The sequence below is a fragment of the Arachis ipaensis genome, chromosome B05 (assembly GCF_000816755.2).
Source record: "Arachis ipaensis cultivar K30076 chromosome B05, Araip1.1, whole genome shotgun sequence".
NCBI lineage: Eukaryota > Viridiplantae > Streptophyta > Magnoliopsida > Fabales > Fabaceae > Arachis > Arachis ipaensis.
This window is the reverse complement of record NC_029789.2, coordinates 114,991,126-115,015,288: the sequence shown is the minus strand read 5'-3', so window position 1 is coordinate 115,015,288 and position 24,163 is coordinate 114,991,126. Positions and strand designations below refer to the sequence as shown.

The 24,163-nt window shown below is 37.3% G+C and overlaps 1 protein-coding gene and 1 long non-coding RNA gene across 2 annotated transcripts in view; both read right to left on the bottom strand.

The window, feature by feature from the left end:
* The window catches only part of LOC107643857 (nicotinamide adenine dinucleotide transporter 1, chloroplastic), a gene marked incomplete in the record, with an annotated part of 6,575 nt that extends 5,709 nt beyond the window's left edge, over positions 1-866 (bottom strand). The window contains 2 exon segments of the mRNA XM_016347606.2: positions 225-308; positions 397-866. Of these exon segments, the coding sequence (XP_016203092.1) occupies positions 225-308; positions 397-478 (166 nt within the window).
* On the bottom strand, positions 2,492-23,658 carry LOC110262969. Its single transcript, XR_002347980.1, has 4 exons — positions 23,581-23,658; positions 19,804-19,808; positions 4,691-4,694; positions 2,492-2,501 (listed from the first exon to the last, which is right to left on the bottom strand). It is a non-coding gene; the product is annotated as an uncharacterized LOC110262969 (long non-coding RNA).

Below are 24,163 nucleotides of genomic sequence, written 5' to 3'. Positions count from 1 at the left end.
CCATAAAGATTTCAGCTCCAAGCTGATGAACCAAACTTACATCAAATTGATGAATTGACATGAGTCAGTTGTCCATATTCTATTTCTACCACCCGTTCTGGGTCTTAACAGAACTTCATTAATTATCAATCATGCAAAGACTACTATATGTATATTTATATTTCTGTCTAAGTGATAGTATGCAAACACAACCTAAGCAATTTCTGAGAGTACAAAAATGCTACCTTTATGTGAAGGAGGAAGACCATGGACTTGTAACCTTGTTTTGATCACATCCAACGGACACACAAACGTAGCTGCTATGGCCCCTGCATCATTCAAACAAGTTAATAGAACAATTAGAAGTGACCAAAAGAAATATTGAATTAAATGAAAAAATAAGAAAGAGAAGGTTACCAGCAGAAGCACCAGCAGCAGCGTTGGATATTAAAGCCCTGGCGTTGTGACTAGCACCAGAAGTTTGTTCATTGCTACTCATATTAGAATCTGGAAATAATGACCTTATAATGCAATTCAACAAAGTTGGTTAACGAATCGAAGGAATAAAGAGGGGAATTCTCATTGGCAGATCTTTAAGAATTTGATTCTTTATATAAGATTCGGTGTGTTGAAAACGGGGTTTGATGGTAAGGATTTTGGGGTTAACGTGAGTGAAGGGTTTGTTTGTTTGTTTGATTACGCGGTGGATTGGTGTTCTAAGAAGAGGAAAGTCGTGTGACCGTGCAACGTACTCTCATTGAAGGTTGAAAGACCATGGAAAATTGTTAGGCTCTTTCTTTCTACCCCTTTTCTTCAGGGGTCTATGGGGTGAGCCTTGGGGATTGGGGGAGAACCGGATGCCAAAAGGTTGGGAATCTTGATTTCGCTGCGTTTTCCGTAGGCTCAAATTTAAATCGGTCCAAAATTTAAATTAAAAATTGATTAAAATAAATTGTATAAATCAGATTAAATTTTAAATTTATTTTGCAAAAAGAAGATAGAAAAATCATAGTACTTTCTTCTTAGACAAGGTTCACTGTTTTTATCTCCACTTATTTTACCAACAAACTTTTTTTTCTATAGCAAAATTTGGTCATAATTAACACAAATTTAAAATCAAAATTTTTGTCAAAAAAATAAATAAAAATATACTTAAAAATTTACACCATACTTCACTTTGTTTTCATGTGTATTTAGATATAATTGTGACCACTATGTAAATTTTGAGGTGCATTTGTAGTATGATCAGAAGCATAACTCTTCCCATAACATAATTAGTTAATTAGAAGTAGAACGTATCAAAACTCATAAAGAGAAATTTTTTTAGTACAATCAAAATTTTTTTTAGTATAATCAGTAAACAAAAGTAAAATGAAGTTGAAGCAGAAGCAAAAGTAAACAGCACCATAAACATGGAAAACCAATCCAAAACCCAGAGACAACAAGCAATGGACAACGAGCAATAATGACCGAATCTGAGACGCTGAACAATAAAAGACGAATCTGAGACAATGAGCAATGGACGGTGACAATGGACGGGAGCGGAGCAGCTCGTCTGCTCTCCAACGATGATCACAACAATGGCATCACTCTTCACCGCAGTGACAAACCCAGAAGATTTATGTTAGGGGACGAAAATAATAAACATTATTACTGTCAAAAGATATATTAATTCAAATTTAAAAAAATAAAAGTGCACATTAATTATTCAAATACAAAAAAACTAAAAATTACATATAATAAAATAAGATGAAAGATATTTTTTAAAATATTTTTTCATTACTATTTCTAAAAATAAAAAAAATATATTTTAAATTAGTAAATTGATCAATTGACTTTAAAAATTTATATGTAACATAATTACATATAATAAAATAGAACAAAAGATAACAAATAAATAATAAGGATCACTAAATTGAGAATAAAATAAAATATATAAATTTATGAAGAGAATAAAAAATTAGATTAATACCTAAATTATAATTATTTGAATTAAAATTTACAATTGAAAATATCAAAAAGAGAAACAATAAAATTGAAAGATACATAGAGTTATAGAGAGTTATATAAAAAAAATAAAATATTTAAAATTTACCTTTTGATGAAGAGAAGATGACTACTAAAAAAGGAATAAAAAATAAGGTTGAAAATATGAAACTAAGAAGAGGGTTTAAGAGAATAAAGGAGTGGTGACTGGCTGAGATTTGAGAATGGGAGAAAACTAAATTTGATTAAGTTAAGTAAAAGTCAAAATGATAAAAAGATAAAGTGAATTTGGAGCTTTAAATAATCAGACATAATTTATTTGTAGTGGAGTCATTTAAAATTTAAAATGGAAGCATATTATATATGTATATTTTTTTAAAAAGAAATTGAAATGGGAGTGGGGCAAGTGCCCCTATTGTAGTACGTAGGTCCGTGCCTGTTCCACCGCATTCTTCTTCCGTCGCCTCCACCCTTCTATTTCTTCCTTACAACGCGATCTCCTTTCGCAATCTCTCCCTTGTTCTGACTTTCTCTCTCTTCCATCATTCTAAGTCTTCCTCCCTCTCTCTGTGGCAATGGCACGACGGAGAACAATCGGCAACTGTGGCAGTGGCATCCCTTTCTTCTCTTCTTGCTTCTTCCATCCACTGATGCCACATTTTCTTCCTGCTCTTTTTTCTTCCTTTCTTCTTCTTTCTTTTTTCATCCCCTTTTCTGTAAGTGTGAAAGAAAGTTAAGGGCTCTTTTATAATTTAAGAAATGAGGAGTATTGTCTTTTAGGTTTTTTCGTTTTATGTATGGTATATTCACTTTATTTAATAGAATATTATGTTAACTTTAATATTTTTGTCATGGTATAGACTTAATTACAAAATTTAATAAGATATAGGAATCTAATTAAAAAAAATTAAGAACTTAATTGAAAATTTAGTAAAACTATATAGATAGATAAAATAACTAAACCTAAACATTTATATTACTACCAATTCTAATTTATATAAAAATGTGACAAATTATTTTAGAATAATATGAAATTTTATAAATAATTCATTTCCTAAAAGATAATTCGGATAAACAGAAATAAAGCATTTCAACTACATGCAATACTTTTATACCACTAGTCACTTTTGAGCTTATATAGTTATATCTTTGCTAGAGCACAAAAAGAAAGTTAGTTTGTTCTTGCTATGATCATGAAACCATAAGCGCATTAAAATATAGATAAAAAGTGAGGTACATGGATCACCATCATTTTTTTTTAAGTAATGGATCATCCATATAGGATAAAGGGTAAAAAACGTAAACAAGCCAAGGGCAGAACAATTTAACACAAATAAGTCAAAGCAAAATCTGATTCATCAATCAACCAAAGCATATTTATATGTAGTTCAAACCTACCTGCTTCGAACTCAGTTTACATGTAATTCGAACCATGTAGATTCGAATTACTCACTGACACCTAAAGCCACATAATTCGAATTCAGCTGATTCGAATTACACATCATCATGTAATTCGAATCATGTTGATTCGAACCACTTCCATGCATGCCATGCAACATAATTTGAAGTGGCTTAATTCGAATTACACAAAGTATATTTCGAACCAGGCTGGTTCGAATTATAAAGGAGCAGAATTGTATATATATGGTGTGGACATGAGTTGCTCTCATTAGAGGGGTAAAATGGCTAGTGGGGAGAGTTTTGTAGTGTTGGTTCACCACAGAGGATCGATTAAGAGGAAAACACGTTTCGGTGTGAAGTTCACTGATAAGGATCCTCTCTGTATTATCGTGAGGCCTACGACTAGGTATGATGACCTTGTTAGCTCTGTACTGCTGAAACTTGGTCTGGAAGGTGTGAAACGGGTTAAGAAGTTTTTCTATCACATTCCAATCACGGTGCTCCAAGAAACCGTGAAGTATGATTGTTTCACGATCGGGAGTGATGAGGACTTGCAGGTCATGTTTCATTGTCGCCGGCAGTTTTTCGAAGTGAGGACACTAGAGCTGTTGGCAAAGTTGGTTGATGTGGTATCCAGCTCGGGGGTTCGAACCGGAATACCCCTACTTTAGCCACGGTAGCCGGTTCTAGCTCCAGACCTGCCGTTTCTTCTTCTTCCGTCCCTGTGTAGGAGCCACACGTCCAGCCTGTCGCCTCCCCTTCGTTCGCTGTTGATCTCAACGGCAGTGTATGCGACGAGGTTAGAACAGGAGAATTTTTGCCGACCTCTTTACAGTGTGCTGCACCGGCTGGGGTTGGATATGGATTGTTGGATGATCCAGAGGACGATGATGTGGAGCCGGATATGATTGCCGATGACAGTGGCGATGATATTGGAGCGAGTGAGCCTACAGGGGCGGGAGGTGGTTCTAGCTCTGGTACACAGCAGTACCCTCCACATTTTTCATCTTTGGACTTGGATGCCATGAGGTAGGAGGGGGGTTCCTGGGTAGCCTACTGGATTTGGCACTAGAGATGCGGAAGGGTCTGCAGGTCTGACAGAGTTCCAGGTTGGTAAGCAATTTCAGGATAAAGATGAGGCCTTGTTAAGTGTCAAGACTTACAGCATCCGCCGAGGGGTACAGTACAAGGTAGTGGAGTCTGACTATCGCCGGTATGTGGGCAAGTGTTCTGAGTTCGGGAATGGGTGCACATGGTTGATTCGACTGAGTCTCCGGCAGCGCAAGGGCATTTGGGAGGTCAAACGGTACAATGGACGGCATACGTGTCTCGCGACCTCCATCTCCAGTGACCACAGGAGTTTGGATTATCATGTGATCTCGACATTCATAATGCCAATGGTTAGGGCTGATGCATCCGTCAGCATCAAGGTGCTCCTAAATGCCATGGCCGCACACTTTGGGTTTAGGCTGACGTACAGGAGGGTCTGGTTGGCGAAGCAGAAGGCTGTTGGCCTCATCTATGGTGACTGGGATGAGTCGTACAACGAGCTCCCTAGGTGGGTGTTAGGAGTCCAGTTGACGATGCTTGGTACTGTTGCAGTCCTTAGGACGACCCCTGTTCGAGTCGGTGGACAGCTGGACGAGTCTCAAGCTTATTTTCACAGACTGTTCTGGACGTTTCCATTGTGTGTCGAGGCATTCCATCATTGCAAGCCGTTGGTTAGTATTGACGGCACCCATCTGTATGGCAAGTATGGGGGAACCTTGCTTGTCGCGATTGCACAGGACGGGAACTCCAACATACTCCATGTTGCATTCGCACTAGTCGAGGGTGAAAATGCTGAGTCCTGGTCCTTCTTTCTCTCCCACCTGCGTCAGCACATGACACCGCAGCCAGGTCTGCTGGTTATATCGGACAGGCATAACGGCATCAAGGCCGCGCTTGAGGCTCCCGACGGAGGATGGCTACCTCAATCTACATACCGGGCATTCTGCATTCGACATGTAGCAGCAAATTTTGCCCTAACCTTCAAGGGCAAAGACGCAAGGAGGCTTCTTGTGAACGCGGCGTACGCTAAGACCGAGGTAGAGTTCGATTACTGGAGACTGATGTGCCGGAGCTCTGACCATGCCGACGGGCCGCATCATCCTCCTTCATGATGGCAGTAATCTCATCTAGAAAGTGTGACCCTCAGAAGTTCGCATCAAGCCCATCACCTGCCAGGAAGTCCGAAAACATCGTCCCCGGGCTAACCCATGGCGTACTCTTCTGAAGTGTCTGGTCATCGGCAGGGACACCAACGAAGTAATCTCCTAGCGGCCCTGACCCAAGTCCACCATCACCCTGGTAATCCCCGTTACCCATACCGGACCCGTACCACTCGCCTCCATGCCCACCATGATGGGGACTAACACCCCCAACTGCAGCATGCCCTTCAGCGTCCCCCCCACGGGTCCGTGCTGATCGTCGTCATCGTCATCACCGTGATCTTTCGCCGCAGCACGCCCTCTCTGTCTACCTCCGTGCCCTCGTCGTCTTCCTCCATGTCGACCATCGGCGTCACCCTCGTCCATAGCCTGGTCTAGCCACCTCCACTCACACTAGCTACGTTGTGTCCCCACACGAGCTCTCCTCTCGACCCGACGCCTATCCGGCACGTCGTCAACATGATCCATATCAGGAACTCGCCCAGCACCCTTTTGCGACACCTCCACAGGAATAGGAACGGCTCTCGGATCCCCCAAATACATCTCTGGTGACAAGAACCTCTTTCCATGCTGACTCTACCACTCCAGGAAGTCATGTGATGGTCCAGGGTCTGCAACAACATCGAACCGGAGAACGTGGTCCGCACGGCTCTTCCAGTGAAGATGTCAGAACTGCAAAGTGGACGGGAACCAACGATCACCGTCTTGCCCGTCCTTCGACATCAGAAAGTCGATGTTCAGGGTGGGCTGCGGACGGGGCTGGACTCCGCCGAATTGCGGTAAAACCCTATCTATCTGATGCCACTCTATCATGGCAAAGTATATCAGTGACGTCATAGACCGCCACATCGCCGTATGCCGAGGCTCTAACACCTCCGGATGCACAACCTGCAGTACCTCGGGGGAGCTATACGGCATCTAGATAAATTGCACAAAGATTCCAACATTGTCAGGCCAATTCATGCTCTAAAATCATAAAGGAGGATTAATTAAATAAACATAGCCGGTTAATATACTCACATCCCTGGGCTGTAACATGTCTATCCTCAGTCTCCACATCTGCACTCTAGGTCCCTTCTCGCTACCGGAAGGGTTGTAACCTGACCACCTACATCTCACATCGGTGTTATAGCTAGTTAAAAGTGTGACAGATTTGTATAACATAACAAGCGTACATGGAATTAACTATTTTAACTTCAAATAGAAAAGTCTGAGTAGGGTACCTCGAGGCCAACGGCCAGCTGCACGTATCATACCTAGCAGGCCTAAACCTAGGAAAGCGCCAAAAGATCCAGGACTGAAGTAACTGAAGTGGGCCCGCTAACTTCACCACATGTCTGTTCGCCACTCGGCACATACACCGGTACAACCATGCTAGTGCTGCAGACCCACAACTGTAGGTATCCATCTCCTCAAGTCTAGCTACATACAGAAGCCATCTGATGTGAATGCGGTTGCCGGACTTGTCGGCAAACAGCTGAGTACCCAACAACATCATGATATAGGCACGAGCAAAGCGCCGCACAGTCTCCTCATCGGCTCCCGCGGGGCACTCCCCAAAAGTCTCCTGGAACCAGGTGCAGTTTACAGCGAACTTCTGAACTTGGTTCAGAGGAGGAATCACTCCAAGAAACTCCTGGAACCACACCCAAGCAGGACGGCCACCCTGGATGTATATCTGGAAATCTGTAAGGCAACCACTGACATAGCGCCCGTCCACTGACAACCCCAACTGGTATGCCACGTCCTGAAGTGTGATCGTGCACTCTCCGAACGGCATGTGGAAGGTGTGCGTTTTCGGACGCCACCGCTCGACGAAGGCACTGACAAGGGGCTCATCTAATCGGAACCATTTATCTTTCAGCCTCACAAGATGGTATAATCCAGCCATCTGCAAGTACGAAACGTATCTCTCATCGAGTCACATGCCCTGCTGCCGCCGCATGCTCGAGATGCAACGTTGAGGCTGCACATTACATGGACAGCATAATTATAACCACTTCCAAAACCACAAACAAAAACAACTAACAACATAAACCACTTATGGAAATGGTGCACGAAATTGTGATCTCAGGCACGACGTCAAAAACTCTGAACGCACGTCTTAATAAATTGTTTTTCATTCACAACTTCGATACAACTAACCAGCAAGTGCACTGGGTCGTCCAAGTAATAAAACCTTACGTGAGTAAGGGTCGATCCCACGGAGATTGTTGGTATGAAGCAAGCTATGGTCACCTTGTAAATCTCAGTCAGGCGGATATAAAATAGTTATGGAGTTTTCGAAAATAGATAATAAAATAAGGATAGAGATACTTATGTAAATCATTGGTGAGAATTTCAGATAAGCGCATAGAGATGCTTTCGTTCCTCTGAACCTCTGCTTTCCTGCTGTCTTCATCCAATCAATCCTACTTCCTTCCATGGCTGGCTTTATATAGGGACATCACCTTTGTCAATGGCTACTTTTGATCCTCTCTGGAAAATGGTCCGATGCGCTGTCACTGCATGGCTAATCGTCTGGAGGCATCACTGTTGTCAATGGCTGCATCCTATCCTCTTGTGAAAATGGTCCAAATGCTCTGTCACAGCACGGCTAATCATTTGAGGTTCTTGATCATACTGGAATAGGATTCACCCTCCTTTTGCGTCTGTCACTACGCCCAGCACTCGCGAGTTTGAAGTTCGTCACAGTCATTCAATCCCAGAGTCCTACTCGGAATACCACAGACAAGGTTTAGACTTTCCGGACTCTCATGAATGCCGCCATCAATCTAGCTTATACCACGAAGATTCCGATTAAGAGATTCAAGAGATAATCATCCAATCTAAGGTGGAACGGAAGTGGTTGTCAGGCACGCGTTCATAGGGAATGATGATGATTGTCACGTTCATCACATTCATGTTGAAGTGCGAATGAATATCTTAGAAGCGGAACAAGTTGAATTGAATAGAAAAATGGTAGTACTTTGCATTAATTCTTGAGGAACAGCAGAGCTCCACACCTTAATCTATGGAGTGTAGAAACTCTACCGTTGAAAATACATAAGTGAAAGGTTCAGGCATGGCTGAATGGCCAGCCTCCATGATCTAAGAACTAGGCGTCCCAAGATGTCAAATACAATAGTAAAAAGTCCTATTTATAATAAACTAGCTACTAGGGTTTACAGAAGTAAGTAATTGATGCATAAATTCACTTCCGGGGCCCACTTGGTGTGTGCTTGGGCTGAGCTTGAATGTTACACGTACAGAGGCTCTTTCTGAAGTTGAATGCCAGGTTGTAACGTATTTCTGGCGTTCAACTCTGGTTTGTGACGTGTTTCTAGCGTTTAACTCCAGACAGCCGCGTAGAACTGGCGTTAAATCCCATTTTGCGTCATCTAACCTCGGCCAAAGTATGGACTATTATATATTTCTGGAAAGCCCTGAATGTCTACTTTCCAACAAAATTGGAAGCGTGCCATTTTGAGTTCTGTAACTCCAGAAAATCCACTTTGAGTGCAGGGAGGTCAGAATCCAACAGCATCAGCAGTCCTTCTTCTACCTCTGAATCTGATTTTTGCTCAAGTCCCTCAATTTCAGCCAGAAAATACCTGAAATCACAGAAAAGTACACAAGCTCATAGTAAATTCTAGAAATGTGAATTTAACATAAAAACTAATGAAACGTCCCTAAAAGTAACCAGATTCTACTAAAAACATACTAAAAACAATGCCAAAAAGCGTATAAATTATCCGCTCATCACAACACCAAACTTAAATTATTGCTTGTCCCCAAGCAACTGAAAATCAAATAGGATAAAAAGAAGAGAATATACTATAAATTCCAAACTATCAATGAAACATAGCTCCAATCAGATGAGCGGGACTTGTAGCTTTTTGCCTCTTGAATAGTTTTGGCATCTCACTTTATCCATTGAGGTTCAGAATGATTGGCATCTGTAGGAACTCAGAGTTCAGATAGTGTTATTGATTCTCCTAGTTCAGTATGATGATTCTTGAACATAGCTATTTTAAGAGTCTTGGCTGTGGCCCTAAGCACTTTGTTTTTCAGTATTACCACCGGATACATAAATGCCACAGACACATAACTGGGTGAACCTTTTCAGATTGTGACTCAGCTTTGCTAAAGTCCCCAATTAGAGGTGTCCAGGGTTCTTAAGCACACTCTTTTTTTGCTTTGGACCTTGACTTTAACCGCTCAGTCTCAAGTTTTCACTTGACACCTTCACGCAACAAGCACATGGTTAGGGATAACTTGGTTTAGCCGCTTAGGCCAGGATTTTATTCCTTTAGGCCCTCCTATCCACTGATGCTCAAAGCCTTGGGATCCTTTTTATTTACCCTTGCCTTTTGGTTTTAAGGGTTATTGGCTTTTTGCTCTTGCCTCTTGGTTTTAAGAGCTTTTTGACTTTTTCTGCTTGCTTTTTCTCTTTTTTTTTTCACCTATTTTTTTTCTTTTTTTTTTCTGCAAGCTTTGTTCTTTGCTGCTTTTTCTTGCTTCAAGAATCATTTTTATGATTTTTCAGATTATCAAATAACATGTCTCCTTGTCATCATTCTTTCAAGAGCCAACATATTTAACATTCTTAAACAACAACTTCAAAAGACATATGCACTGTTCAAGCATTCATTCAGAAAATAAGAAGTATTGTCACCACATCAATATAATTAAACTAAGTTCAAGGATAAATTCGAAACTCATGTACTTCTTGTTCTTTTGAATTAAAACATTTTTCATTTAAGAGAGGTGATGGATTCATAGGACATTCATAACTTTAGGACATAGTTACTAAATACTAATGATCATGTAATGAAGACACAAACATAGATAAGCACTTAACATAGAAAACGAAAAACAGAGAATGTAAGAACAAGGAATGAGTCCACCTTAATGATGGTGGTGTTTCCTTCTTGAGGACCCAATGATGTCCTTGAGCTCTTCTATGTCTCTTCCTTGTCTTTGTTGCTCCTCCCTCATTGCTTTTTGATCTTCTCTAATTTCATGAAGGATGATGGAGTGCTCTTGATGTTCCACCCTTAATTGTCCTATGTTGGAACTTAATTCTCTTAGGGAGGTGTTGATTTGCTCCCAAAAATTCTGTGGAGGGAAGTGCATCCCTTGAGGTATCTCAGGGATTTCTTGATGATGAGCTTCTTCATGTGCCTGTTGAGATCCATGAATGTGCTCTCTTATTTGCTCCATCCTTTTCTTAGTGATGGGCTTGTGAGATGAATCTTTCCATCTCCCATGGCTCACAGGTGGAAGCAATTGCCTTCCCTTTCCTCTTTCTTGAGGTTTCTCTGGCCTTAGGTGCCATTAATGGTTATGGAAAAACAAAAAAAGCTATGCTTTTACCACACCAAACTTAGAATGTTGCTCGCCCTCGAGCAGGAGAAAGAATAGAAGAAGAAGAAGATATAGAGGAGATGGATGGATGTGTGTATTCGGCCATATGGATAGGATTGGGTGGGAAAGAGATATTAAATTTTGTAGGTAAGTGGGATGTATGGATGTGAGTGGTGAATTGAAAACAGAAGGGATGACCATGAATGGAGAGAGAGAGGGTGTTTGGTGAAGAGTTTTGGGGAAGAGTGTTTATGGGATTGTGTGAAAGAGGGGTGAGAAGAAGTGAGTGGAGGTAGGTGGGGATCCTGTGGGGTCCACAGATCCTGAGGTGATCTTGTGGGGTCCACTGATCCTGAGGTGATCCTGTGGGGTCCACTGATCCTGAGGTGTTCAAGGATTTACAACCTTGCACCAAATTAGGCATGCAAAATGCCCTTGCACACAACTCTGGGCGTTCAGCGCCAGATTGGTGCTTGTTCTGGGCGTTGAATGCCCATTTGTTGCCCATTTCTGGCGTTGAACGCCAGAACCATGCTTGTTCTGGGCGTTCAGCGCCAGCTCTTCTCCAGGGTGCAATTCTGGCGTTCAAACGCCCAGATGCTGCCCATTTTGGCCGTTCAGTGCCAGAACCATGCTCTGTTCTGGCATTGAACGCCAGCCAGATGCTTCTTACTGGCGTTTAAACGCTAGTAAGGTCTTCCTCCAGGGTGTGATTTTTTTTTTTTTGCTATTTTTTATTCCGTTTTCAATTTTTTTGATTTATTTTGTGACTCCACATGATCATGAACCTATAAAGACATATAACTAATAAAAATATAATTAAATAAAAATTGGGTTGCCTCCCAACAAGCGCTTTTTTAATGTCAATAGCTTGACAGTGGGCTCTCATGGAGCCTCACAGATGTTCAGAGCATTGTTGAGACTCCTCAACACCAAACTTAGAGTTTGGATATGGGAGTTCAACACCAAACTTAGAGTTTGGTTGTGGCCTCCCAACACCAAACTTAGAGTTTGACTGTGGGGGCTCTGGTTGACTCTGCAGTGAGAGAAGCTTTTTGTGCTTCCTCTCCATGGTTGCAGAGAGATAACCTTGAGTTTGAAACACAAGAGAGTCCTCATTCAATTGAAGGACTAGTTCACCTCTGTCAACATCAATCACAGCTCTTGCTGTGGCTAGGAAAGGTCTTCCTAGGATGATGGATTCATCCTCTTCCTTTCCAGTATCCAGGACTATGAAATCAGCAGGGATGTAAAGGCATTCAACCTTTACTAACACGTCCTCTACTTGTCCATAAGCCTGTTTCCTTGAACTGTCTGCCATCTCTAATGAGATTTTAGCAACTTGCACCCCAAAGATTCCCAGTTTCTCTATTACAGAGAGGGGCATGAGGTTTATCCCTGAACCAAGGTCACATAGAGCCTTTTCAAAGATCATGGTGCCTATGGTACAAGGTATTAGGAACTTTTCAGGATCCTGTTTCTTCTGAGGCAATCTCAGTTGATCCAATGCATTTAGTTCATTGGTGAACAGGGGAGTTTCATCTCCCCAAGTCTCATTACCAAATAAATTGGCATTCAGCTTCATGATTGCACCAAGGTACTTGGCAACTTGCTCTTCAGTAACATCCTCATTCTCTTCAGAAGAGGAATACTCATCAGAGCTCATGAATGGCATAAGGAGGTTCACTGGAATCTCTATGGTTTTTAGATGAGCCTCAGATTCCTTTGGTTCCTCAGAGGGAAACTCCTTATTGATCACTGGACATCCCAGGAGGTCTTCCTCCTTGGAATTCACGTCCTCCTCCTCTTTTGTGGTTTCGGCCATGATGGTCATTTCAATGGCCTTGCACTCTCCTTTTGGATTTTCTTCTGTATTGCTTGGGAGAGTACTAGTAGGAATTTCAGTGATTCTTTTATTCAGCTGGTCCACTTGTGCTTCCAAATTTCTAATGGAGGACCTTGTTTCATTCATGAAACTCACAGTGGCGTTGGACAGATCAGAGGTTAAATTTGCTAAATTAGAGGTATTTTGTTCAAAGTTCTCTGTCTGTTGCTGAGTGGATGATGGAAAAGGTTTATTATTGTTAAACCTGTTTCTTCCACCATTATTAAAGCCTTGTTGAGGCTTTTGTTGATCATTCCATGAGAAATTTGGATGATTTCTTCATGGAGTTATAGGTGTTTCCATAAGGTTCACCTAAGTAATTTACCTCTGCTATTGCAGGGTTCTCAGGATCATAGGCTTCTTCTTCAGAAGGCGCCTCTTGAGTACTGTTAGATGCAGCTTGCATTCCATTCAGACTCTGAGAAATCATATTGACTTGCTGAGTCAATATTTTATTCTGAGCCAATATGGCATTCAGAGTATCAATTTCAAGAACTCCCATCTTCATAGGCGTCCCATTACTCACAGGATTCCTCTCAGGGAAAAGCATGAGCCTGTAGACTTCAGGATCTACTCCATTAGTCTTAACAGTATCACATATCTGCAAGAATTTAGTTAAGAGCTGAAAAGGATCTTCAGATGGAAGTCCATGAAACTTGCAGTTCTGCTGCATCAGAGAAACTAATTGAGGTTTCAGCTCAAAATTGTTTGCTCCAATGGTAGGGATGGAAATGCTTCTTCCATGTAAATTGGAATTAGGTGCAGTAAAGTCACCAAGCATCCTCCTTGCATTATTATTATTTTCGGCTGCCATCTCCTCTTCCTGTTCGAAAATTTCTGAAAGGTGCTTGCTGGATTGTTGTAATTTAGCTTCTCTTAGTTTCCTCTTCAGAGTCCTTTTAGGTTCTGGATCTGCTTCAACAAGAATATTCTTGTCCTTGCTCCTGCTCATATGAAAAGAGGGGACAGAAAAATAATAATAATAGAGATCCTTTTTGCCCAAGCATAGAGGTTCCCTTATGTGAGTAGAAGAAAAGAAGAATGGATAATCCAAACACAAAGGTGATGATAGGAGCAGAGATGTGAGATGAAGAGAAGTGTTAGTAGATGAATAAATAAAATAGAAGGAGATGAGAGAGAAAGAGGATTTTCGAAAATAATTTTTGAAAAAGAGTTAGTGGTTTTCAAAAATAGTTTTTGAAAAAAGGTTAGTAATTTTCGAAAATTAAAATAAAAAATTAAATTAATTAGTTAATTAAAAAGAAATTTTGAAAAAGAGGGCGGATATTTTCGAAAATTAGAGAGAGAGAGTTAGTTAGGTAGTTTTGAAAAAGATAAGAAACAAACAAAAAGTTAGTTAGTTAGTTGAAACAAATTTGAAAATCAATTTTGAAAAGATAAGAAGATAAGAAGTTAGAAAAGATATTTTAAAATCAAATTTTGAAAAAGATAAGATAAGAAGATATTTTTGAAAAGATATGATTGAAATTAGTTTTGAAAAAGATTTGATTTTTTTAACATCACAATTGATGACTTGATTCACAAGAAATCACAAGATATGATTCTAGAACTTAAAGTTTGAATCTTTCTTACAAGCAAGTAACAAACTTGAAATTTTTGAATCAAAACATTAATTGATGATGTTATTTTCGAAAATTATGAGATAAAATTAAGAAAAAGATTTTTGAAAAATATTTTTATAATTTTTGAAAATAAATAAGAAAAATGAAAAAGATTTGATTTTTGAAAAAGATTTTGAAAAAGATAAGATTTTCAAATTGAAAATTTGATTTGACTCATGAAAACAACTAGATTTTTAAAAATTTTTGAAAAAGTCAAATCTAATTTTCGAAATTTATGAGAGAAAAGAGGGAAATATATTTTTTTTTATTGAAGCGGAACAAGTTGAATTGAATAGAAAAATGGTAGTACTTTGCATTAATTCTTGAGGAACAGCAGAGCTCCACACCTTAGTCTATGGAGTGTAGAAACTCTACCGTTGAAAATACATAAGTGAAAGGTTCAGGCATGGCCGAATGGCCAGCCTCCATGATCTAAGAACTAGGCGTCCCAAGATGTCAAATACAATAGTAAAAAGTCCTATTTATAATAAACGAGCTACTAGGGTTTACAGAAGTAAGTAATTGATGCACAAATCCACTTTCGGGGCCCACTTGGTGTGTGCTTGGGCTGAGCTTGAATGTTACACGTGCAGAGGCTCTTTTTGGAGTTGAACGCCAGGTTGTAACGTATTTCTGGCGTTCAACTCTGGTTTGTGATGTGTTTCTGGCGTTTAACTCCAGACAGCAGCATAGAACTGGCGTTCAACACCCTTTTGCATCGTCTAAACTCGGCCAAAGTATAGACTATTATATATTTCTGGAAAGCCCTGGATGTCTACTTTCAAACGCAATTGGAAGCGTGCCATTTTGAGTTCTGTAGCTCCAGAAAATCGACTTTGAGTGCAGGGAGGTCAGAATCCAACAGCATCAGCAGTCCTTCTTCTACCTCTGAATCTGATTTTTGCTCAAGTCTCTCAATTTCAGCCAGAAAATACCTGAAATCACAGAAAAGCACACAAACTCATAGTAAAGTCCAAAAATGTGAATTTAACATAAAAACTAATGAAAACATCCCTAAAAGTAACCAGATTCTACTAAAAACATACTAAAAACAATGCCAAAAAGCATATAAATTATCCGCTCATCAGGAAACCACTAACAAAAACCACATACAAAAGCGATATAATAAACCACTACCAAAATCGTATGCATAAACCACTAACATAAACCGCATAGATAAACCACGTGCAAATCTACTTACAAAAAACACATGCGAAATCACTAACATAAACCGCATACAAAACCACTAAATAAACCATATCCAAGACCATCAATATAAACCGCTAACATAAACCATCAACAAAACTTATCTACAAAACCACTAAAATCAACCGCACGCAATACCATTAACAAAAACCACTAACAGAAATCGCTCACGTAAACCGCTAATATAAACTACATCAAAAGCCACTAACAATCCCACATGCAAAATCACTAAACAAAAACCACTAACAATACCACATGCAAAACCACTAACGTAAACCGCTAACTTAAATCGCCTACCAAACCGTAAACAAAACCACTTCAATAAACCACATGCAATACCACCAACAAAAACCACATGCAGAACCACAAAAATAAAGCACCAGAAAAAAAAAACCACTAATCTCGTCGTTGATGACCCCAGCAATATGAGCCACTCCATCCAACCGATATAGTCTCCCTAGATCGTCCCCCATCAGCTAAATAGTCTGCTCGAAGATTTGTCGGAGCGAATCTGGGTCGTTTTCTCTGGGATTTGGTGCGGTCTGAGACTAGGAAAGTGATTCGAATGGGGTGGATTCAAACTCCTTTTATAGCCAAATCTAGTGTAATTTGAAACAGGTCAATTCGAATTACTACTAGTGGCAAAACAAGGGTAGTTCGAATCAACAAGGTTCGAATTATATAGGGTTTCTGCTCAAGCTAATTCGAATCACATTGTATCGAATTAACAAGCTTTAATTCGAATTGCATCAACTCGAACTATGTTGAATTCACGTGTGCATGTAATTCGAATTGCATCGATTCGAACTATGTATGTTTCACGTCTGCATGTAATTCGAAGTAGCTTGTTTTGAATTACATTCAATTCAAGTTCGACATAAGCTGATTTGAACTACATGAATTTGTGCAATGGTTGATTGGTGAATCAGTTTTCCTTTTGGCTGATTCATGTAAAATGTTTCTCTCCATGATTTATTTATATTTTTTATCCTAAGATAAATAAATGATCTTGCAATGACAAATTTGAGTTTAGGTCTTTCTCCAACTTTATTAGATATAGAACAAAATTTTGAGAACTTGAAAGATTTTAACAATGCCGTTGAAAAGAAACATAAGAAAAAATTATTTTTTTTATCTATTTTGTAAAAGAATAACTTTCACTAAATTGTTCCAAAAATGGATAAGCAAATTGTTGATCCTTTGTAATCTTAATTTACATTCACATATACATGACAGAACATCCAATTTATTTTTCTTTTAAAAAAATGCAGTAGAAATTTAACTTATAAGAAAATTATATGTATAGAAATTCACTTCTATATATTATTTCTTAGTAAATAGAGTTTTTCATTATGTGAAATTTAGCCAAAGGTCAGAACATATATAATTCAAGACTGTAAATTTTTTATTATTATTAGTATTATTTCTTATAAGAAGTCTTAAAAAGAATATTTATCAATTGTATATTAAAGAGCAATAAATGAGAGATAAAATGATTAATAGTTTGGCTTTGGAGTTAGAGAATGAAAGAAGAATTTGTTTCTAAGAAGATAATTGATTGTAGTGTGATAAATTGAAAGACGCTTTTTTTTAAAATTTTTCTGTCTCAAACAAAAAAAGGTCGATAATAAGGAATCGTATATTTTGGGATCGAATTAAGTAGATATAAAATTTTTAACAAAAGAAGGAACTGTATTAATGACAAATTAGAATTACTAAATCAACTTTATGAAATTTTTATGTCAAAAAAACTAACAATAAAAAAAGAAGATAGAGTGGTATAGAAATTTAAATTAAAAAATATATTTTTTTTATTAACTTCTTTGTTCATGTCTTATAAACAGATATTCTTTCAGAGGATGTATTAATTACAACTTTACTACAATTATATATAGGATGTTTGGTGCTACTACGAGTTGAATTGTTTATTTAGTTTATGTTAGTTGATAATATTAAATATGAAAGACAAGTTGAGTAGATTAGTTATTATTAAGAAGAGTGATAATATTTGTCTTTTATGCAAATAAAATGTCAAAAGTAGTTGACACTTGTTTGTTAGTTGTGATTTGTGAATTTACTTGATAAATGTAATGTGCTTAGTCGTTTCACTTTAGTAGTATTTGAGTCATTCTAGGTATAATAAAAAAAATACTTTAAAAGTTGGATAATAGTATCTATGAAAAAGAAAAAATAGAAAAAATAGTTGATTGAGATTTTTTTTTATTAATTAAAATATTTATTTGGATAAATATAAAATAATATTCCAAAACAAACACCTATACTAGCAAAAATTATTGACAGGTCATTAAGAGCTATAAAAAGTGATGTGGTATTAATCTTTTTAATTATTGATAGTAATATCAAAGATAACTAAAGTTTATGTCTTTTAGGTTTTATTATTTCTTAGACTTCATTTGTATCTTTTTGTCCTTTTTGCTCCACCTTATCTTGTTGACACATACATTTTCTTAAATAATTAAAATGTCAAAATTTTTAACTATTCAATGTCTTTGTTTTATTAATAAAACATAAAAAGAATAAAGTATATACAAATAAATTTTAATACATTTTTATTCGTTATTTTAACTATTCTAAACTCTAAAATCTTAGTATTGACACGTACATTTTTTCAAACAGTCAAATGTCAAAATTCAATTACTATAATTGAAACATAAAATCTAAGATTGAAAAACTATTAATATAAATATTCAAGCATCACATTTTTGAAGTATATTAAAGAGAAAATGCAAGGAAACACCAAGTGGCTTTTAAGTTTTGTTTTTTTAGTATATTTTAGTAAATTTTTAGGGTTCTACTTTAATTTTTTTAAATTTTAGTTTTTAATCTTATTTTAGATTAATTTTATTTACATTTTCTCTTGTTTATATTCTTTTAGTTTATAAACTTTTGTTGAATTCTTGCCAGGGATAGTTGTAGATTTTATTATTTCTTGCAATTTATGAAGTTTATTGTTTATGCATTCTAAGTGTTTGATAAAATGCTTGACTTAGTTATGGAGTAGATTTTTACATTTTTGGTTTGGAGTTGAGAAATTGGGTGACCTTCAGTCATTAATATCTAAGTTGATTGATAATTTAGAGATATTAATTAATCTTATTTCTACTAAAGCTAATATTTTACTAATTCAATTAGTGAGTTGATTAGGACTTGTAGATTAAAGTTAATTAAGCCTAATTGACTTTTCTCAACTTGTAGATGTTGATGAATTGGGTTTGCTCTTTGTAATTATCATGTTGTGGTTAGTGATAAGGATAGTGATTCTTAACTCTCAACCCTTGCCAAGATCTTTTAGAACTTGAATTTACCTTCTTCTCTTCTTAATTAATTGCATTAATTGTTCTTAGTTTAATTTCTCTTGACACATAGATATTACATTGCCTCTTTCATGTCTTGCATTTTAATTTTTCGTCAATTGTGATCAAAATTACCGATTTCTCCATAGCCAATAATTGATCACTCTATTATGATTCCTAAGAAGAACTACCTGGGGTTAAACTTTTGGTTATTGTTTTGAATTTGTGACATCTTTCTAAACTAAACTTTGAAGGAGGTTGAATTCTGGTTTAGAGATGTAATGAATCTTGATCTTTAAACTTGTGAATTTTCTAAACTGGTGTTTAGCGCTTGTCAAATTTTTGGCGTCGTTGTCAGGGAATTGCAATATGTGGTTATTATTGGCTATTGTTAATATGTGAATAGTATGAATATCTTACTTTTTACTTGTTATCTTTTTTCTTTTTGATATTCTTTGTTTCTATTTGCTATTTTGCTATGAATTTTCATCCTTGCGGCTTTGAGTTTCATGGTAGTAAATATGTTGTAGGAATGAGTGACTTTAATGGTGGTTCACACTATGGACAGAAAATCACTTGAGGGAAGAGCAGCAGTTATATGGACAATCCACAGCATTAACCCCTCTGTGCTACTATGATCATACTCCACCCGAGAGTGTTTACCAATCCAACAAATATGGTAGTCTTTACTATGATTATGGACCTCAACTACTGTATTCCTATAACCACCATCCTCAATATTTTTCTTAATAACAATACGCCTAAATCCCATCCCACCACCACAATTACCTCAATGGGACCCAAATCCATATTCACCTTATCACTACCCTCTTATGAGCCTTATGAACAACCACCCCTTGAACCACAACCATTTTAGCATCCTTCCTTTTATAGTCCTCTTGAGATACTACCTCTCGTACACGATGACTTTCTCCAACATGACTAACATTTTTCCTCACAATCCTCCATAAAAAAGTTTTTAACCGTTGATCCAAGAACAAAATGAGCTTCAATCTATCTTCCAAGGGCAAGAGGAGCAACTAAATCACCTTAAGAAATTGATGGACTAGATTGCTGCAAGCATACCTATCTCTTCTCTCTTGTATTACTATTATACAAAAACTTGGAATCTCAAGTAAGAGAAGAAGAGTTGAGGGGTGAGTTGCAACAAGAGAAGTAGGATGAGTGACTTAAATTAGAAAGAGTGGTTGAGAGTTAAGAAGGAGTTAAGTAAGGAACAAACTTCATTATTGAAGATGCTTCCACACTGATTAATGACTTTATTGAGTTTGTTGAACCTTCTTCTGTTGGATGTGAAAGTGATATTGAGAAGGAATGTGCACAACCTCCAAGACACAATTTGAGCAATAAAGAAGTTGTAGAAGAAGTCGACAAACCAATAAGTAGAGGTTATTAAAAAAGAGTCAAAGGGAGTGGGAATCACATTGGCAAATCCTTTGGGAATCTCCCTAACTAAGTCACCATCTAATATAAAACTTCAATGGGTAAAGATCTCATCCTTTAACTTTTTTAGTCCACATTAATATTATTTTTTAGAAAATGGTGATCAACTTAGAACTGTTCTTAGAGTGCTAAGAGAGAAAAAATTGGATGTCCGGTAGCAATGTGAATTAAGGTTCACTAAGGGTAGAATATCAAGACTTGGAGTTCGAAGATAGTGTAAGGCTCAAAATAAGAAATTTTGAACAAGGATTTGGAGCTTAAAGGAGAATTCAAATTTTTTTGTCACTCGAATAAAAGCATGAAGATAAATAAGAAAGTGGGTGGACATACAAAGTTTGGGATTCTGGGATACAATGTGACATTCAACAAGTTAGAGGACTCTTCGTATTTCTTGAAATCCTTAAAAGCTTGTTGCCAGTAATCTGGGATCCTGGAGAATATATGAAGTCCACGCATTGGTGGTGATTGAATGATAAATTCAAATATAAGCCATCATGACAAGAACCACACCAACCGTCCAATAGACATTAAACAAAAGTGCTAGATACACTACAAAAAAGGTCTATGGTCACAGTGAGAAACCGTGACCATAGCTAGTGAAACGGGTTATCATAGGTCTATGGTCACAGTTTTCTATCGTGGCCTATTATGACGTGGCCATATATCTATAGTCATGGATTTTTTTTATCTATAATCATGGTTGCAGTGTTTAAATTCTGACTTTAGACCACATTTTTTTCTGTGACCATAGGTTGCTCCATGGTCTTGTGTAAAAACCGTGACCATAGGCTGATTTATTGTCACAGTTTTAGCGTGACTGGTTATGGTCACTGAAGAAAATCTCATGCCATAAGTTGTTCAACCTGTGATGTTGATGGTTTGATGAACCAGAAGGGATTATGAGAGAGAGAAAAATAAGTTATTCTCATTGTTGAAGAGAATGAAAAATTTTCTTAAAAATATCTGTTGAGTTATTACACTTTATATACTATGTACTCCTTATGTACTCCCACTAAAAAAATTATAACAAATAAGCCTACATCTACTATTGATAAAAAAATAATTTAGGTAACACCCTCCTGAAAGCTAGAATTGTATAAATCTAACAATCCTAACTTGGAAACATTAATGAAAAATGGACCCAGTGGTAGATCTTTGGTAAGAAAATCAGCAAGTTAGTCTTTGAAACGAATTGGGCATCAGATGAATGAGATCAGATAAATACTTTTCATGAACAATGTGGCAGTCTACTTTAATGTTTTTTGTTCTTTCATAAAATATGGATTATTGGCAATGTGAATGGCTAACTGATTGTCACTAAATAAAGCGATAGACTTTTGAAGCAGCAAACCAATGAAATCCATTAAGAAAGATAATCAACTAGCTTCACAAGTGGCAACAGCAAGAGACCTATATTCAGCTTCTACAGAGGACTTGGCAACTGTGATTTGCTTCTTACTCTTTCAGCTAACGAGAGAGTTCCTAAGCATGAAACAATAACCAGAAATAGAACGACGAGTATTGGCATAGGTAGCCCAGTCAGCATCGGCAAATCCGGTGAGATGCAGATTAGAAGTAGAGGAGAAGAATATACTAGTTACAGGTCTGCCCTTTAAATATCAGAGTACGCGAAAAGCAGCTTGTAGGTGAGAAATGGTTGTACAGTCCAAAAACTGACTCAAACGTCCCACAACATAAGAGATATCGGGTCTAGTGTTTGTGAGGTAAAGGAGTCGGCTGATGAGCTGTCTGTAAGTAGTGTTGTCCATTAAAATGGTACCAAATTTCTTCGAGAGTTTCTGACTATAATTGAAAGGAGTGGAAAGAGGCTTGCAATCTAGATAACCAAAATCCTTGAGAAGGTCCTTATGTAATGGGTGCAATGGTGTGTGAGAAAATTGGTGAGTGTATTGAACTTGACAAATGTCATTTGAATCTGTGAGTGTGGTAGGTGTGGGTGATTGCAAATGATGTGTGGATGGTGTATCATATTGAAAAAGATCAATGCATTGTGGAGTACAAGTGGGTACCGCATGAATGTCAGTGCTAGTGGAATGTGAAAATGGAAAATGAGTTTCATAGAAAATTACATTTCTAGATATGAAAATTTCCTTTGATTTTAAATTAATAAGTCAAAAACCCTTTGTTCCTAATTTAAAACTGAGAAAAGTTATTTTCCTGGCTCTTGGGTCTAATTTTGTTCTTGAATTTGTTAATGTGGAGGCATATGCAAGAGAACCAAATACTCTTAAATATGAAAGGTCAGGTAAATTACCATACAAAAGCTTATAAGGACTAGCATTATCCAGTTTAGTGCTGGGCAGCCTATTAATTAGGTGAATAGCATGAGCAACTGCGTATTGCCAAAAACAATGTGAAATTCCTGATTAAAATAACAGTGCTCTAGCAACACCTAAAATGTGCTGGTGTTTTCGCTGTACAATCCCATTTTGCTCTGGTGTTTCTACACAAAAGGTTTGGTGTAAAATGCCAGTTGATGCAAAAAATGATTTTAGAGTGAATTCTGACCCATTATTAGTCCTTATACACTTAACTTGTTTTGTACTCTGACAAAATTCACAAAATTAATAACCAATTGTGATGCCTCAGATTTGGTTTTCATAAAAAAAAATCCAAGTGAAGCTGCTTTTGCCATCCACCACCAGTCAAAAAATACCTATGTCCTTCATTAGAAGGGACAGAAATAGGACCCTAGATATCCATATGAACTAAGTCAAAACAGTATTTTATTTCAGTGGTACTAAGATCAAAAGATAATTTTTTTTGTTTTGCAAAATGATATGAGTCACAAGAAAGTTTTGAAGCAATACAATCTATAAAAGGATAATGCTTCTTCAGTAAAATTAATTTATGTATGGGTATGTGTCATAATCTAAGATACCAAATGTTGTTGTGCTCACTGTGTGAAGGTGTTGTAGGATGAGTAGTAATCGTAGTTGCCGCCAATGAAGCTTGCTTTGTTGGAGGAGGGAGAAAGTGAGAGAATTTTGGTTCTCTACTCATTGTATATAACCCTTTTATATATTTAGCAATGCCAATAATCTTTGATGTGGATCAATCTTGTTTCTCACAACACTTATCATTGATTAACAGTTGACAATATAAGTTTGAGGTTAATTTTGACACAAAGATCAGTTTAAAACAAGGTTCTGAAAACTGAACCGGTCATCGAACTGTTCTAGTTACTGGTTCACTGGTTCATAGATTCAACCGGTTCGACCATAGTTGAACCGAAAAACTGTTTTATAATAAAATAATAAATAAATATAAATAAACACATTAAATTTGATTAAATTGGAGAATTTTTTGAAGAAATTCGCTACTTCACAATGTTTGTTTATTTTTTTTATTTTTTTCATGGAAGCGATAGGTAAACCAAAATGGCAACCATCTGTACACTGTTCTAGTGTTAATATCTGTGTTTCAGTTATTGTAATACCTTGGCTGGGAGAAATTATAATGGCTCATTGCTCCACATCTAACATGGATACTAGTGCAAGTGCACCTCAAATAAGTTCATGGTATGTAGATGAATCTTATGAAGAGCTCAAGAAGGAAATTCACATTGTGAGAATATTAGATGAGACCTTCACTTGTCTATATTGCCCTAAGAGAAAAACAGGGATATCCGTAGAGCAAACTCCTTCAACATGCTTCTGAGGTTTGTCATAGTAGTGTAATAAAAAGAAATGTAAGAGAGAAGGCTAATCATATGGGTCTAGCAAA